Source organism: Polypterus senegalus, chromosome 16, assembly GCF_016835505.1.
Source record: "Polypterus senegalus isolate Bchr_013 chromosome 16, ASM1683550v1, whole genome shotgun sequence".
Lineage (NCBI taxonomy): Eukaryota > Metazoa > Chordata > Cladistia > Polypteriformes > Polypteridae > Polypterus > Polypterus senegalus.
This window is the reverse complement of record NC_053169.1, coordinates 9,573,980-9,591,800: the sequence shown is the minus strand read 5'-3', so window position 1 is coordinate 9,591,800 and position 17,821 is coordinate 9,573,980. Positions and strand designations below refer to the sequence as shown.

Below are 17,821 nucleotides of genomic sequence, written 5' to 3'. Positions count from 1 at the left end.
TGCGTACGGATGGATCATAGTTGCCTTAAATACACACAAGTTCTCTTGTCAAGTTTTCTTTAATAAATCCTAACTTTTGTGTGGAAAGTTGCAAACGCACATTTTGGGCTGCTTTATGTGTGTATACAGGTTTTATAAATCTGATTCCAGAAGAGGCCACTGATGGGGAAACCGACCAGCAGCAATAAGGAATCATTATAACACAAATATAATATGCACACTATACAAATGGTGTGCTTTATTACTCTGTAATTTGATGCAAGAGTTGTCTGTTAAAAAGATCCATAAATGACAGTATTTGTTGGGAAATGGTTAGGATACCAGATGGTTTACTAATAAAGTGTACAGAATCAATCCTAAGGGCATTGTTCTATTGTATGGCTAGAACCTGGACATGCTTGTTGTCTGTGGTCATTATTAAATACTCCTGCCAATAATCACGCGTAGGCCTGCAATTTGCATAAGGCAAATAATTATTTTTAACCTGAACAAGGCAGAATTACTGGTAGTGGATCAATTATAGTTCAATAACATTCTAATATCATTTACATTTAGAATATGTGTATTGATAAAATCAGTAGGAACTGAAGATATTGTGCTCATTCACCCCAGGGTAATTTCAGCCTGGCTGTTTGTGGAGATGCCCCAGTGCAAGTTAAACTCGTAAAAGGAAATTACTTCAGAAAATGTGGAATAAGGCTTTCAGCACACAATGGCAGCAGATTTTCTGGTAAAGTAACCAAGATAATGGTACAAAGCAAATTGTTTGATGTCACTACTTGCCACTCTGGAAAGTCAGAACAGACAAGAGAATGGAGAAAGAAGGAGCACAAGGAATGCAAATCTGTTTTGTGCAATCTGTTAGCGCATGTTAAATACAGAGATTTAAACGTACAGACAACAATATCAAAGCTATTAATTTTCTGAGCCAACTTCAAAAGAGGTGCATCGTTAAAAATGAAACAACAGACATCTCCTAAACAAATGTCTCCAATATAACAGCCATGGGGCTATCAGAAATCCCCACCTTTGATTTTTGAAAACCAGGATGTACTGAGAAGGCAACAATAACACGGTATATTAAAGTCAGTGCAGATTTGATTCAACTAGGCTCATGAGTGGACAAATACTGCATGACAGTTGAACATCTTAAACAACTTTGATAAAACATTTCCATTCAAAGGAGGCAAAGTAAAACATTTGGACACAAGCGTCAGTATGCTTTGCACCCTAGGAATCAAGTTATCCAAACTATTCTCTAACATTTCAGTATCATTTACCGCTCTGATGCTGATCTTTCTGATCATAAAATAGGCCATTACAATAGCAACTGACGAGAAGAATTCATAATTAATTGCGAAATTACGGTATTTGTGGGTTCCTCTAGAGGTCCTCTTTCTCTTGCGCGATTTGGTTCTAAAACTAATCAGCACATCATCATCTCACAACAGGCTTAAGTTTCGAGTTTTCAATTTTTCTGTCCAGCCATTTTAGGTCACTAATTGGCGGACCGTGGTCTGGGTCTGGACCCAGACGTATCATTGAGTTTTATTTAGTTTTGGCAGTTTTACCGACGACTCTTTTCTGACAGTGTTTCTACACTGCTACTCAGTGAAAGTGACCTCCTATGTGTCTCTGATTGGCCAGTACTTGTTGCCTTCGTGGGTTCGAGTTGGTTGTGTTTAAGCATGAAGACTGATATTGGTCAAAGTGAAGGGAAGAATGTCAGCCAATCATAGGCAAAGCAGGACGGGCCTTCGCTGAATAGAGGAGCAGAAAACCTGCATTCTGAGTGAAAACAGATGGCACTCTTGTGGCAGCGGCATTGACATGGAGAGAAAAACATACAGGAGTGAGAAGACAAGAGAGAGAAAAGCGATTAAATAGTCAATGTGCCATGGCTTTTGATAAACGGCGGAAGCTTGACACTGAAAACCGAGCTTTTAATCCGGAATGGGCCGAGGCGTTTATGTTCATACTTCCCGTAGGAAGTTTGAAACCGCCGTGTCTCATCTGCTTTGAGATGGTGGCAGTGGTTAAAAGCGGGAATGTGAAACACCACTACGAAACTACATTACATTACATTAAATTACATTTGAGAAAAGTTGGCCACTAAATTCGCCAGTTAGGCTACAGAAAACAAGCGATCTTAAAGCCAACTAACGATCGGTCAACGAGGATTTTAACACATTCATTTACTGGCCAACAACTCGCTAACAAGTCTTCCCACCGAGATACGTGGATTTTGGGATGTCACAAAAAAACATTCAGTGATGACAATCTTCACACATGCATGAGGATGGCACTGACGCCATTCCAGCCCAGATTTAAAATCCTGGCAGACCAATCAAGAACTCATTTCTCTCACTGAACAAGAGAAAGTAGGCAGTGGGATACGAGGGAAAGAAGGAGGAGAAGATACGTTCAGTTATTTAAAGATGTTTAAATTTACTGTGAAACTGGTAATGCCTGTTCAGTTGTGCACATATTAAAAACTTGTATATATTTTGTTTTTATATGAGCCAAAGTCTTTTTTTTGTTGAAATGTTAAAACTTGTTATTATTATTATTATTATGAAAGTACTTATTATTTATAATTCTCAGTTGAATGCCAAAGTTACCTTGCTTTTACTGTTATTCATTATTTTTTAATTTTTTTGTATGTAGCCCTCCTGAGTCCAGAGTTGCACTGAAAATAAATATTGTTGAAATGGCATTGAACTTTCTTCATTTGATTTGAGTGATTGTCTCGCACAGTGCAGATGTTGATACAATGGCAATGCTACTACAAAATATATAAATTAACTGTAATGTAAAAATTACAAGGCAACTTAAACATGATGATGCTGGGGACCTGTACATGAGGAAATTTTCTCTATCTGGACCTCCTTAAATCATAATTGACTACCCCTGCTCTAGACCATCCTCAAGAAATGTCACAGACAAACACACATCCACCATCGAAATAGCAATACTTTCAGTATCAGGGGACCTTAAAACGTTTAGATCCCTCGTGAACTGAAGATTTTTGACGAATTTAAAGCTTTTGCTCCTCCCCTATAGACAATGGGTTATGGTGGTAGAGGGCGCAAAGCCAAAAAACATTGAGAAAATGCTCACATCTTTCTTTCTATTACCTGAGGCAGTGTGATTTAGTGGGAGAGGTGTTGTTCCATGAAGAGGAGGTTGCACATTCAGTCTTAAACACTGACACACTGAGCCCAGGAACGGGTTACTTAATCTGCAAGTGTGCAAAAAGCGACTTGCTTTGGATCAAGTCATCAGAGGATGAAATAACTGAAAATGATCGGCACGGCTACACATGCAATCACGGACAAATAATCTAACAATAATACTGTATATATCTGGCAAGACTATTGATTTTAATGCTTAAAAGCCAACACCTTGGACTTACCTTTGTACACAGCAACATACTTCTTTACTGAATATCTTGTGCTTTGGGAATTATAAAAACCTCATCATTTTGGGTACAACCTACTGAGGTGCCACAAAATAAGCTGGGTGCCAGCATTTGTAAAATCCCAAAATAATTTTTCCTTACCTGGTTTATCCCATTTCCAGGGATCTTGTATGACTGCAATTTCTGCTTCAACAACTCAGGGTCACTGTGCCGAAAAGGACACCCTGAAAAGAGGATTATCAGTTAATGTTTAGGTCATATACCTCCACTCGCAGATGTGTATAACATGTTTAAGATGGCATTATCAATTCATGCGCACAAAGCATTTGACAAAAAATGTTGTTTGTGTTAATTTTAAGCTTTATTCAGGGGTTCTCTGCATCATCTTTTAGAAAAAAAAAAAGAGAGTTTTCTATGCCTATTGTAAAATATGACACACATTGTTTTAGTGAAACCATAACTTGGGAGGGGGGAACGACTTAAAATAAAAACCTGATACTGCTACAGGTGGGAAAGACCATCACAAAGTGAGAGTTGACATTATTATTTTCCGAATGTTGCTGCTTGGAAGTACTGAAGAACAATACACTACACTCCCCTACACTATGCGACTCTTCAATTCCACCCGGGGGAGTAAATGCTAACATTATTCAAAGTTATTGTCTGTTTTTACATGCATTTTTATTACTCTTTAATTTAATATTGTTTCTTTGTATCAGTATACTGCTGCTGGATTATGTGAATTTCCCCTTGGTATTAATAAAGTATCTATCTATCTATCTATCTATCAATAGGAACAAGAACTAAAATCAAATTAAAAGTGAGCAAAATTCTGTGAAGAATAAAAATAAAATTTGATCAATTCTTTTCCAAATCTTTCTCACAGAGTTTACTGAGAGAAAACAAACAATGTATAGCATACTAGTTTCAATTATTTTAAAGCAAACTAGATGTGCGATGTCCATAAGAACTTGATGCACACTAAAGGACATATAGCAGCATAGAGCCTGATCACTACAGGATGTAAAATGTAAAATAAAAAGCAACTGTATGCTTCCACTACGATTAAGAAAGAATGCCTATAAGATGATCTGGTATCTACTTCAAAATGAGTCATAATAAGCAAATTAACATTGTTTTTTATTTTTAATACCAACACGCAACATACTGTGAGTGTTATTAGGCACATTTGCATAAAAAATGAAAAGCACACACATTGTCATGATCGTGTTTGCCAGCCGCATGAGACAATACTGCTCCCCAGCGATTAAGTTGAAATTTAGTATAGTTATTCCTCATTGAAAATTGTCAAGAGAGTTCAAGTTTCATTGAGATATTCTGAGTAGAGCATACTGCATAAATTCACATTTAAAAAGCATTGATACATTTTCAAAATCACCACCTTTAAAACATATATGCGTGCCTCAATTACTGATTAATTTGATATTCCAAGTTTACCCTGCAAGAGGTTATTTCAGTCTGCATATTACTCTCTTTAACTTGTCTGATAGCTGCTCCTGACAGTAAAACGGATAGAAAGTTACTGAAATATCGGCAGCCTGGAAAAGGCAGTCATATCAGCTTTATATGTTTAATATGTCACTGTGCTCTGTACAAAAAATACTTTATAAATCTGCTTCTTTCTCACATGTACAGCTAAAGGCCAGATTTAGCACACTGGGGCTCATCATTTAGAACTGCTAGGCAAGCATTAGAAGACATGAAAGGGACAACTACGAAAATGGCCATTGTACTATTTCTGTGTGCATGAAATTGAATCCTCTCTTTACCTTGTTTGGAATGGCATGATTTACCTAAGTAAGGGCCTGCACATGGAGAAGGAGCATAAAGCCTAGGGACATCGCCCGGCACACCAGGGAAGCCGATGGGATTGGAGATAATGTCATCAGATCCTGAAAATGCTTCCAGCACAGCAACGAAGATGGCAGACTGTACAGTGGTGCTTGAAAGTTTGTGAGCCCTTTAGAATTTTCTATATTTCTGCATAAATACGACCTAAAACATCATCAGATTTTCACTCAAGTCCTAAAAGCAGATGAAGAGAAACCAGTTAAACAAATGAGACAAAAATATTATACTTGGTCATTTATTTATTGAGGAAAATGATCGAATATTACATATTTATGAGAGCAAAAGTATGTGAACCTCACGGATGATCAGTTAGTTTGAAGTTAAATTCGAGTCGGGTGTTTTCAATCAATGGGATGGCAATCAGGTGTGAGTTGGCACCCTGTGTCATTTAAAGAACAGGATCTATCAAAGTCTGCTCTTCACAACACGTTTGTGGAAGTGTATCACGGCACGAACAAAGGAGATTTCTGAGGACCTTACTAAAAGAGTTGTTGATGCTCATCAGGCTGGAAAAGGTTACCAAACCATCTCTAAAGAGTTTGGACTCCACCAATCCACAGTCAGACAGATTGTGTACAAATGGAGGAAATTCAAGACCATTGTTACCCTCCCCAGGAGTGGTCGACCAACAAAGATCACTCCAAGAGCAAGGCACACATGTAATAGTCGGCGAGGTCACAAAGGACCACAGGGTAACTTCTAAGCAACTGAAGGCCTCTCTCACATCGGCTAATGTTCATGTTCACGAGTCGACCATCAGGAGAACACTGAACAACAATGGTGTGCATGGCAGGGTTGCAAGGAGAAAGCCACTGCTCTCAAAAACAAACATTGCTGCTCGTCTGCAGTTTGCTAAAGATCACGTGGACAAACCAGAAGGCTATTGGAAGAATGTTTTGTGGACGGATGAGACCAAAATAGAACTTTTTGATTTAAATGAAAAGCGTTATGTTTGGAGAAAGGAAAACACTGCATTCCAGCATAAGAACCTTATCCCATCTGTGAAACATGGCGGTGGTAGTATCATGGTTTGGGCCTGTTTTGCTGCATCTGGACCAGGACAGCTTGCCTTCATTGATGGAACAATGAATTCTGAATTATATCAGAGAATTCTAAAGGAAAATGTCAGGACATCTGTCCATGAACTGAATCTCAAGAGACGGTGGGTCATGCAGCAAGACAACCACTCTAAGCACACAAGTTGTTCTACCAAAGAATGGTTAAAGAAGAATAAAGTGAATGTTCTGGAATGGCCAAGTCAAAGTCCTGACCTCAATCCAATCGAAATGTTGTGGAAGGACCTGAAGTGAGCAGTTCATGTGAGGAAACCCACCAACATCCCAGAGTTGAAGCTGTTCTGTACGGAGGAATGGGAGAAAATTCCTCCAAGCCGGTGTGCAGGAATGAGCAAAAGTTACCGGAAACATCTAGTTGCAGTTATTGGGGGGTCACACCAGATACTGAAAGCAAAGGTTCACATACATTTGCCACTCACAAATATGTAATATTCAATCATTTTCCTCAATAAATAAATGACCAAGTATAATATTTTTGTCTCATTTGTTTATTTTGATGATGTTTTAGGTCATATTTATGCAGAAATATAGAACATTCTAAAGGGTTCACAAACTTTCAAGCACAACTGTATAAATCGAGGTCCCACTTCGGTAATCGTCTTGCCATTGGCTTCCTTTCATCTGTTATGCTGCGTAAATCGCCATTAAAGAAAGCTATTATTTTCTCTTATGTGATTTCTTACCGCTGTATCACTATGGGAGCGATATCGCCTCGTTATATCTATTTAGGTTCAGGTTACTTAAAACGCTGCAATTAAAAAGAACTTATTCCAAGAGCTATCGCCGTCCCCTGCTGGATAGAGATGTTCACATGCTTGAGGCCAAATTAAATTATTTTCAAAACCAGAAAAGTATGATTTGCAAGCAAGGTAAGCAAAACTTATTTTATCTTATCTAAAAATGAATGGAGGTGGCAAGCACTCCCTTAGTGTGGCTCAGTAAGCCATTATGCACACACTGAATAAACACGTACTCTGTGTTCACACCACACTAAAATCACAGACACAGCTGCATTATCTGAAAATTATGACTTAATATCTCTTTGGCACTGTAATGTATCAGCAAAGCACCACAATGACCCGTGATCCACCTTAGTCAAAGTCTCTGTACCCAAATGACGTCAGCTTACATTTAACTCTTCATTCAGTTCTACTAAACATGTTTAAAAATAAGAGCCACAGTTAGTAACAGACCCTCCCAGAAACAATATCTATCTATGTTAATTAATGTTGACTTATGTTTATCTTTTATTGTGTCTTCTATTACTCTATTCATTTTGTAAAGCACTTTGAGCTACATTTTTTTTTGTATGAATATGTGCTATATAAATAAATGTTGATTGATTGATTGATATCTAGCAATAGTGCAACCACTAAATACAATTTCTTTATCACTCGAACGTGAATCTTCTTCTATTAACTGCCATTTCAGTCGCTCCAAGCCTACCTAGGTTTGGTTTTTAATTACTGTATGATATTGTAAAGTACTATTAAAAACATGTATTCCACATACTCTACTAATACAAGTAACTACATTAACTTATTCTTGGATATGACTTATTATTACAATACAATTTCATACACAAAAATGTGATATCTCTTGGATGAAGTTAAAAACAAAAATTTTAAATGCCCCAACTTTCAAAACAGTTAATTAAATCCCTGAACACATCTAAATGTTACTCTATGCATACATTTTATAACTTGCTTAAAGCTTGGAGCTCTTTTAGGTTTTATAATTTCACCTTTCATTAATTAATAAAACAGAAGTACATGAAAGTTGGCCATTATACTGTCGATATAAAATGAACACACAGTTCCCAAACAAAATTAGGCTTCTGCATTGAATATGCTGAAGTGTTTCCATGTGTTGCTTAAAAGAAACATCGACTGTTAGTTAAACACAGCATACACTCACAAAAAAACAACTTACCGTGGTGGTCCCCCTGGCTGGGCGCATTGGACAGTATAATCTTCATACAGCTGAAGGGTGTATAGTCAGTGCGCTTGCCTTCCTTACCAAAGCTGTGCCGTATACTGTAGGCATACGTTTTGTCAAACTGAAAATAATAAGAAGAAATAGAAATGAATATGATCACTTGAGTAAAAATGAATTTGGTGTATAACATGGTATCCCATATGGAAAGCAGCAATTACAGATACCTAAAAACAAAGTGACAATCTAAAACGTTAAAGCTGTTGCCTTGTGTCACGTCATGGAGTCGTTCACACATTCCAATCAAATATTAAAAGAGTAACACAATGGGAAGACGACTACATAATAAAAACCTGACACTTATAAAATGTCCAGTGAATAACTGTTGTTGCTGTGATTCTGATATCATATAGTGTGACATTCTCCAGGTTTCCCAGAAATCATCAAACATATCTGAACGTATTAGCACAACGTCAGAGGGAAGAACAATAAAGTAGAGACCTTTTTATACAAATTTCAGAATGACTTAATTTAATACAGCATTGACAACGGAATAAAAAGCCACACTACAAGTCAGGTGTCACTCATGCACGTATACATACTGTAGCTGATACTGGGCCATATTTACTTTGCACAAAGAATCTTGTATCTTTTTATCTTATACTTTTATTCAAAATGACCTAGAAAAACTCATATTTGTGTTTTTAACCTGTAGAATTTCACCTTGAAAATTACAATAAGTAGAGTTACCCCAGTGATGGGTACTGAATCAGAAATCTCATGATTAATATTAACAACACACCTTAGTCATTAGAGGACCACAAGGCCTTCAAAACAGCAACAAAGATTTGAACACCCCATAATAAGTGCAAAGCCTTGTGCTTTACAATAGTTACTCAATACACCAGGCTAACCCTAAATGCATGCATTATTAAAAAAAAAATAAATTACATCATACAAGACCAGAACTTACAAGTACATGTACTGCACAACAATATAAACAGTATGTCTGATTATTTAAGGTTGCAATAAAAATTCAGAGGCTCTCTCGTGAAAAGCATCTACACTTATTTCATCTTCTTTCAGTCAGAGTTGTGCAATATAAAAAGTCTTTAAGAAAACATGAGTGGGCTTTAAGTTTCTGAGTTATATAAGAACAAAAAACTGACAAAGGTTTTCAATAACAAAATAGTTACACAAAAAGGTAAAGAATAAAATTAAAGAAAGCAATGGTGCCTAATGCTACAAGCAATGTTAAAAGGATACGTCTGCTACATTTGAAGATGAAGTGATTATTTTACAATAGTGACAGCTTTCATTTGCTTAAGAGAAATGCTTTGTAAATTGAGGTTTCATTTGTGAAGACAGATAGACAGATAGATAGGAAAGGCACTATAATGGATAGATAGATAACAAAAGGCACTAAGACAGACAGATCGATCAGAATGGTACTATATAATAGACGGACAGATAGGGCACTATAATGGATAAGTAGATAACAAAAGGCACTAAGACAGACAGATACAGTAGATCAGAATGGTACTATTTAATAGACGGACAGACAGACAGGACAACATAATGGATAAGTAGATACAAAAGACACTAAGACAGATTTACAGACAGTTACTTCCTGGATGGCTACCAGCTGCAGCAAATGGAGAACCACATCAAACGTGTAATAAAAATCGTAAAACCTACAGTATATTTCTGATAATACTTTCACAAAGTATTATTTTCCATGGTTCTAATGTATCTTTATGCCAACAAGATGAATTTTTAAATAATTTTATTGCTGGGGAGGTGTAGATGTTTGTATATAACTAACTGGCCATTTCATTAGGTACACCTGTTCAACTGCATGTTGATGCAAATATCAAATGAGCCAATCACATGGCTATAACTCAGTGCATTTAGGTATTGCCATGATGATCTGCAAAGTTCAAACCAAGCATCATAATTGGGAAGAAAGGTGATTTAAGCATCTTTGAATATGCTTGATGAGCTGGTTGGAGTATTTCAGAAACTGATGATCTACTGGGATTTTTGCTCTCAGGCATCTCTGGGGTTTACAGAGAATGGTCCCAAAAAGGGATAATATTCAGTGAGTAAAAATGCTTTTTGATGCCAGAGGTCAGAGGAGAATGTCCAGACAGGTTTGAGCTGATAGAAATATAACAGCAACTCACAGTAGCACTTGTTACAGGTGAGGTGTGCAGAAGAGCATCTCTGAAAGCACAACACTTCGAACCTTGAAGCAGATGGGCTACAGTAGGAGCAGACCACCACACCGGGTGACACTCCTGTCAGCTAAGAACAGGCAACTGAGGCTATGATTCACACTGGTTCACCAGCACTGGACAATAGAAGATAGAAAAGACATTGCCTGGTCTGATGAGTCTCAATTTCTACTGAGAAATTCGGATGGTTGGGTCAACATTTGGACGTTTGGAGCCATCCTGCTTTGTATCAAAGGTTCAGGCTGGTAGTGGTGGTGTAATGGTGTGGGGTATATTTTCTTGGCACACTTTGTCTCCCTTAGTAACAAATAAGCATCGTTTAAATGCCACAGCCTAGCTTAGTATTGTAGCTGACCATATCCATCACTTTATAACCGGAGAGTACCATTTCTTTTGATGGGCACCATGTCACAAAGCTCAACTCATCTCAGACTGCTTTTGTGAACATGACAAGGAGTTCACTGTACTCAAATGACCTACAGAGTCACTAGATCTCAATCCTTTGGGATGAGGTGGAACGAGTGATTCCCATCATAAATGTGCAGCCGACAAATCTGCAACGCTATCATGTTAATATGGAACAAAATCATCCCTGAGGAATGTTTCCAGCACCATGTTTATATATATATATATATATATATATATATATATATATATATATATATATATATATATATATATATATATATATATATATATATTTATATATATATTTATATATATATATATATATATATTTATATATATATATATATATATATATATATATATATATATATATATATATATATATATATATATATATATATATATATATATATATATATATATATATACATACACATATACACACATGGGTCCTCCCTGCGTGGAGTATGCATGATCTCCCCTTGTCTGCGTGGGTTTCCTCCCACAGTCCAAAGACATGCAGGATAGGTGCATTGCCGATCCGAAATTGTCCCCAGTGTGTGCATGTGTGTGCCCAGTGGTGGGCTGGCACCCTGTCTGGGGTTTGTTTCCTGCCTTGCGCCCTGTGTTGGCTGGGACTGGCTCCAGCAGACCCCCGTGACCCTGTAGTTAGGATATAGCGGGTAGGATAATGGATGGATGGATTACAAATGACAGGTGCCATTTCTGGGGTTGGCTCCTGCCTTTCACTTTATGCTGCCAAGATAGGCACTGGTCCCTCATGACCCTGAGTTTAAAAAAAAGTAGGATTCAGATTTCCTTGCTTTCCTTTTCTTTTGATTAAGCAGCATTCACAATGATTTATATTATATATAAATAAAAAATAACATACCAAATAATCATTTTAAATTCAGATTGACTGGGAGGACGCAGCAACACTTTCAAAAGCTCTATGAAAAATGGCATAATAAATACAAAGCCAAAAACGTTAACCATTTACAAATAGCTCTACAGTACTTCTCAGTAAGCTAGACCACCCAAACCACCAAAAAGGGTTGCTTATTTTTACGTTATTCAATTTGTGTGTATATTTTTATTCAAGAGTACGGTTATCCTAACTGAAAAAGCTTAACCTATTTTACAATTAATTAAAATGTTTATATCGGCTTTGGGTCATCACGTCCATTTTCAATTATGAACTCAGTGTACCAATCAAATACTCCCTGGTTACACTCAAGATGGAATAGGATCTCCCCCGACACTGCTTTGCTGATGTGATGTACTGAAGCATGAATAATAAGTTACCAACACTGTATTTATCATAATGCATTAAAATCAACATAAAAATATTTGATCATGACAAGGTGACTAGCCACAAAGCTGCAATTGAACAATACATATGCATCAATCTTGAATGGTAATCAAAACTGTATCGCTATTACAGACCACTTCATAAGATCCATCATAAAAAATACATTGACCCTTTATCGGATACATACATAACAGTGTGCCTTCAGGGGGCTGTGAAAGGCATATTATAAACACGTTTTATTATTATTACTATTAGAATTACTTCAGCACATAAATGCATCATGGTTCTGGTAGCTTGGGCAATCATGTGAAGAGCAAATTTTCTGGATTTCTAAGAATGTAAATGCTGTGGTGCAGTAAAGGTGTGCAGATGACATGTCAAACCCTGTCTCTGTTCTTGATAACATTTACAAGACGTCTAACAGCTTAGTAAAAGGTGAATGAGGTCTGAATTACGATGCTGCAGTCAAAAAGGAGTTAATAAAAACTTCAAAATTCCATTTCTATTTGGGAAACCTGCCAATCAACTGCAAATGGGATGGGCAGGCAGGCTAAAAACATCAGTAATATACGGCATTACAATTATTGTACAAATCAAAAGATGCAGACTACAAGACAAATCAAATTCAGATGTTCTGATTTGGAGCAGTGCTCCTGATATATAAATATATTATTTATTATATTATGGATTCAAATAATGATCCATGCAACAATAAGATAAATATTTTGCATTAACTGATTGATGTTTTTAATGTACACAGCAAATGCATGGACCTTAAAATCCCACACAGCACAAACAGAGTGACCCGACCCCCCCCCCCACCAAGTACAGTCCTCAGTGAGTTACTAATGTACTGTATCTATCTATCTATCTAACTATCTAATGAAGAATACAATATGGAAAGTGAAAACACAATCAGGATATATATCCGTTTGAATGCACAGTATGTTTTAAGCTTCTCCCAGGTAAGCCAAAATGGTAGATGAGTAAAAATTCAGCACCCAAAGGCATTAGTTGGAGTCGTTGATGTGCCCCCGACTGAACATTCATCTCAGCATTTTGCTGTATGTGGTCAGTTAGCATTTAAAACTTGGGGAATTTTCGATCCAAGTGAGCAAACAGCTCCCTTTTTGTAGAGCTCAGCATCCCAACTGAAAACCTATTCTGAGAAGATGAAATGAAAGCTGAACAGGATTAAGATTCCCCTTATACCCTGAAATTCACAAGATGATCTCTTTTTAAGCCATTTTATCTTTTGAGATTGTCAAAGACGTGACCCTTTACCGACAACTTACTGTAAAGAGTCAGGAAAAAGTCTCCTTACTTGCAGATGAAAGAAAAGAAAAAGAAAAAAACTGTTCTGAGGTAGAAACCATTTAAGCTTTCAATTTTTCTCATATTATTTTGCGACATCAGCTATTATGCTAGAAAGTAGGAAAATAAAAGGAATTGGTTTACTATAATCTCAGCCACATCTTAATGGCACATCCTTCCTCTCTGAAATACTGTACATTTTGGGTCTAGCAGGTGTAGTTTGACACACAGATTTTCAGCAATGTCTTACTTGATTACTCAGATTTTGTAAAATGATGCTGCACATAATATCCCCTTTAAAAGAAAAGTGACGCTGTGCATTTTAAACAAATAAATAATGGGGAGTCCCTGAGCATTCAGGCTTTAGGCAGATGGACGTCGAAATGTGCGTGTGCCACTCCAAGGTTGATTAGGGTGCTTGGCAGATTGTGCATTCACGTGTAAATGCAAGTGGGTCGGTTGAGTGATTCATTCACAGCTCAGAGCTGGTAGATGACAGCAGCTCTACCTTATCTGTGCTACAAAGGGAGCCTGCACTGTGAAATCAAGAAGGAACAATGTAAAGAAAATATAAGAAGACAGTTGGGCCGACAGTTGAATGTGAATAGACGTGAGGAAACCAGGCGTAGGCAGCAGCTGCAGGCACAGAAGAGAGAAGACAGGGCAACCCCATGAGCGGAGAGAAGTGAATGGCACTCTGTTGAATAGCAGAAGCGGAGATGTATTACAAAGCTCCCAGGGATCCAGGTAGCGCCATGCTGGCATTACGGATGACAGAGGTCTGGCCGTGCGCATCTCAGGTGTCAGGAGTGGTGGTTGTAGCTGTTGCCGTCTCCTCCTGTTGGAAGACCTGATAGGATGAGTTGGGGAGGCGAGGAGTGAAAAGATGCACTGGGCCGGCTGGGGAATAACTTAATGCCGGGATGGTTTTATCTGGATTTGAATGACTGTTTTATTTGGATTTTAGAACAGTTGCTTTTATACTCTACAAGGTGCATGGAATTTTTTTATGGATTATTTATGTACTCTATACCTCAAATGTATTTGATACCTCAAATAATTACAATCAACCGTGACAACTTGGTTAATTTATACTCCTTAAGAGCACACGACTTTTCAGGAGGGTCAAAAGTACACCAGGAATGCACTTTCATTTTTATGTTCTGAACCATACGTTTCCTAAGTTTGCGATCCACATGAAACTTAACGCAAAACAACAGAAAAATGATTATACAAAAAATATAACATTTTCTCGTAAGAGTTACATAAAATAACAAAAAATGCATTTATCATAGTAATAAATAACAAAATAACATCATCAGCTTTTAACTATAAGCTCAGAAGGATATGAGACTCAGACAAATGCTAGGTGCACATTGAACCAGGATTATAAATTCAACGCTTGCAACATACAGTATATAATCATACAGTAGGTGGAGAAAAGGCAGTAAGACCACCACCACACTTCAGTTTCTATGCAGGGTCACTTTCTTTCTGATGTTATACAGTCATATGAAAAAGTCTGGGACCCCCTCTCAGCCTGCATAATAATTGACTCTCCTTTCAACACAAAAGATAACAGTGGTATGTCTTTCATTTCCTAGGAACATCTGAGCACTGCGGTGTTTTCTGAACAAAGATTTTTAGTGACGCAGTATTTAGTTGTAAGAAATGAAATCAAATGTGAAAAACTGGCTGTGCACAAATGAGGGTCCCCTTGTCATTGTGCCGATTTGAATGCCTGTCACTGCTCAATGCTGATTACTTGGTATGATGAGCTCGTCAAGCCTTGAACTTCATAGACAGGAGTGTCCAATCATGAGTGGTAAAAGGTATTTAAGGTGGTCAATCGCAAGTTGTGCTTCCTTCCCTTTGACTCTCCTCTGAAGAGTGACAGACAGCATGGGATCCTCAAAGCAACTCTCCAAAGATCTGAAAACAAAGATTGTTGAGTCTCATGGTTTAGGGGAAGGCTACAAAAAGCCATCTCAGAGGTTTAAACTGTCAGTTTCAACTGTAAGGAATGGAATCAGGAAATGGAAGGCCACAGGCACAGTTGCTTTTAAACTCAGCAGGCCTGGCAGGCCAAGAAAAATACAGGAGTGGCATATGAGCAGGATTGTGAGAATGGATACAGACAACCACAGATCACCTCCAAAGACCTGCAAGAACATCTCGCTGCAGATGGTGTATCTGTACATCGTTCTACAATTCAGCACAATTTGCACAAAGAACATCAGTATGGCAGGGTGATGAGAAAGAAGCCCTTTCTGCACTCACACCACAAACAGAGTTGCTTGTTGTATCAAATGCTCATTTAGACAAGACAGATTCATTTTGGAACAAAGTGCTTTGGACTGATGAGACAAAAATGGAGTTATTTGGTCAGAACAAAAAGTGCTTTGCATGGCGGAAGAAGAACACCGCATTCCAAGAAAAACACCGGCTACCTCCTGTCAAATTTGGTGGAGGTCCCCTTATGCTGTGGGGCTGTGAGGCTAGTTCAGGGACTGGGGCCCTTGTTAAAGTCGAGGGTCGCATGAATTCAACCCAATATCAACAAATTCTTCAGGATAATGTTCAAGTATCAGTCACAAAGTTGAAGTTACTTACACAGGGGTTGGATATTCCAACAAGACAATGACCCAAAACACAGTTGGAAATCTACAAAGGCATTCATGCAGAGGGAGAAGTACAATGTTCTGGAATGGCTGTCACAGTCCCCTGACTTGAATATCATCGACAATCTATGGGATGATTTGAAGCAGGCTGTCCATCAAATTGAACTGAACTGGAGAGATTTTGTATGAAGAATGGTCAGAAATACCTCCATCCAGAGTCCAGACACTCAACAAAGGCTATAGGAGGACAGCGTCTGGAGGCTCAAAGGAACAAAAGGAGGCTCAACTAAGTATTGATGTCATATCTCTGTTGGGGGGCCTACTAGTGATGAGCGAACATGTGTTCGGTTCGAGTAGCGCTATCGCTATGCTCGGAGCATAGCGCTACTCGAACGAGCACCACATGTGCTCGTGCGCCATGCTCGAATCTCCGCCCCGCACGTTTCGTGGGTTGGAGACAGCCAATCAAGGGGCAGGTAAGCACTGCCCTCACTGTAATGCCAGTAGCCATGTCAGGTGCTGGCATTACAGTGGTTGGCTGGCCGGGACACGTCATCGGGTGCAATTTATACGCAGACACTGTCATATAATGTTTTAGAGCATCATTTTTCCTGTAAAATTGATTTTGTTGGGGGGTTTTGGGCGTGTTTTTGTCAGTCTATAACAGTGGCGTACAACTCGGACAAACTGGTTCCCAGCAGCGACTTGGGAGTCCAAGATGCATCCAGACATCGTCCACATGTTTTTCCCGGTCAATTTGGGTGGTGTTTCTGTCACTTTCTGACCTTTTCCAATGGACCAGGCACCCTCCCCTCTTCAGAGCAGGGGGTGCCTGGTTGTATCCCATTGACCATCGGACCGAACACCCGAACACTTTGGTTCGCTCATCACTAGTACCGACATTTATGCACCAGTCTAATTTTGTTATGATGCATATTTTCTGCTAATCCAATAAACTTCACTGCTGAAATCCTACTGTGTCCATAAGGCATGTCAGATATTAAAAGGAAGTTGCTACTTTGAAAGCTCAGCCAATGAGAAACAAAAATCCAAAGAATTAAGAGGGCTTCCCAAACTTTTTCATATGACTGTACATACACTGTTCAGTTTCACTGCATACTATAGCCAGCTGTCATTTCAATGTCTCTCATTTATTGAGAAAATTAAAGTCAGGCTATGAAATAATGAAAATCAATGAGCAAGATGGATGCAAGCTTGAGGTTGATAACAAGGTGGCATATTGACCTAGTAGTAGCCTATGATTACTAATCTAAAATCATAGGAGAATTTGGGGAGAAAATGGATGTAAACTGTTAAATTGAACTATTTAACTGACACATTGCCTGGTATTTTGACTAATCCTCAGTAACATTATATAATCTACGAGCACACTTCTTCAGGTTTTCCTACAATGCTGCCTCTAATGTGAGGTGAAGACACACTGCCTAAATCGTCCTCTGGCATATACACAATTGCAAATTCACACTATTTTCAAGTATTCAATTAGCAGTAATTTCAAAATGAATTATGCAACCTGCCAAGCGGCTCTCTTTTTCTACTCCTTATATTATTGATTCATGCATTCATCCATCCATTTTCTAACCTATGTAATCAGTGCTGAGCCT

At 38.1% G+C, this 17,821-nt stretch overlaps 1 protein-coding gene across 1 annotated transcript in view; it reads right to left on the bottom strand.

The window, feature by feature from the left end:
* Nucleotides 1-17,821, bottom strand: part of prim2 (DNA primase subunit 2) — a 438,807-nt gene that overhangs the window by 68,888 nt on the left and 352,098 nt on the right. Inside the window, exons 11-12 of the mRNA XM_039738199.1 lie at nt 8,302-8,428; nt 3,563-3,645 (exon numbers count right to left, since the gene is read on the bottom strand). Of these exons, the coding sequence (XP_039594133.1) occupies nt 3,563-3,645; nt 8,302-8,428 (210 nt within the window). The remainder of the gene's footprint in view (nt 1-3,562; nt 3,646-8,301; nt 8,429-17,821) is intronic.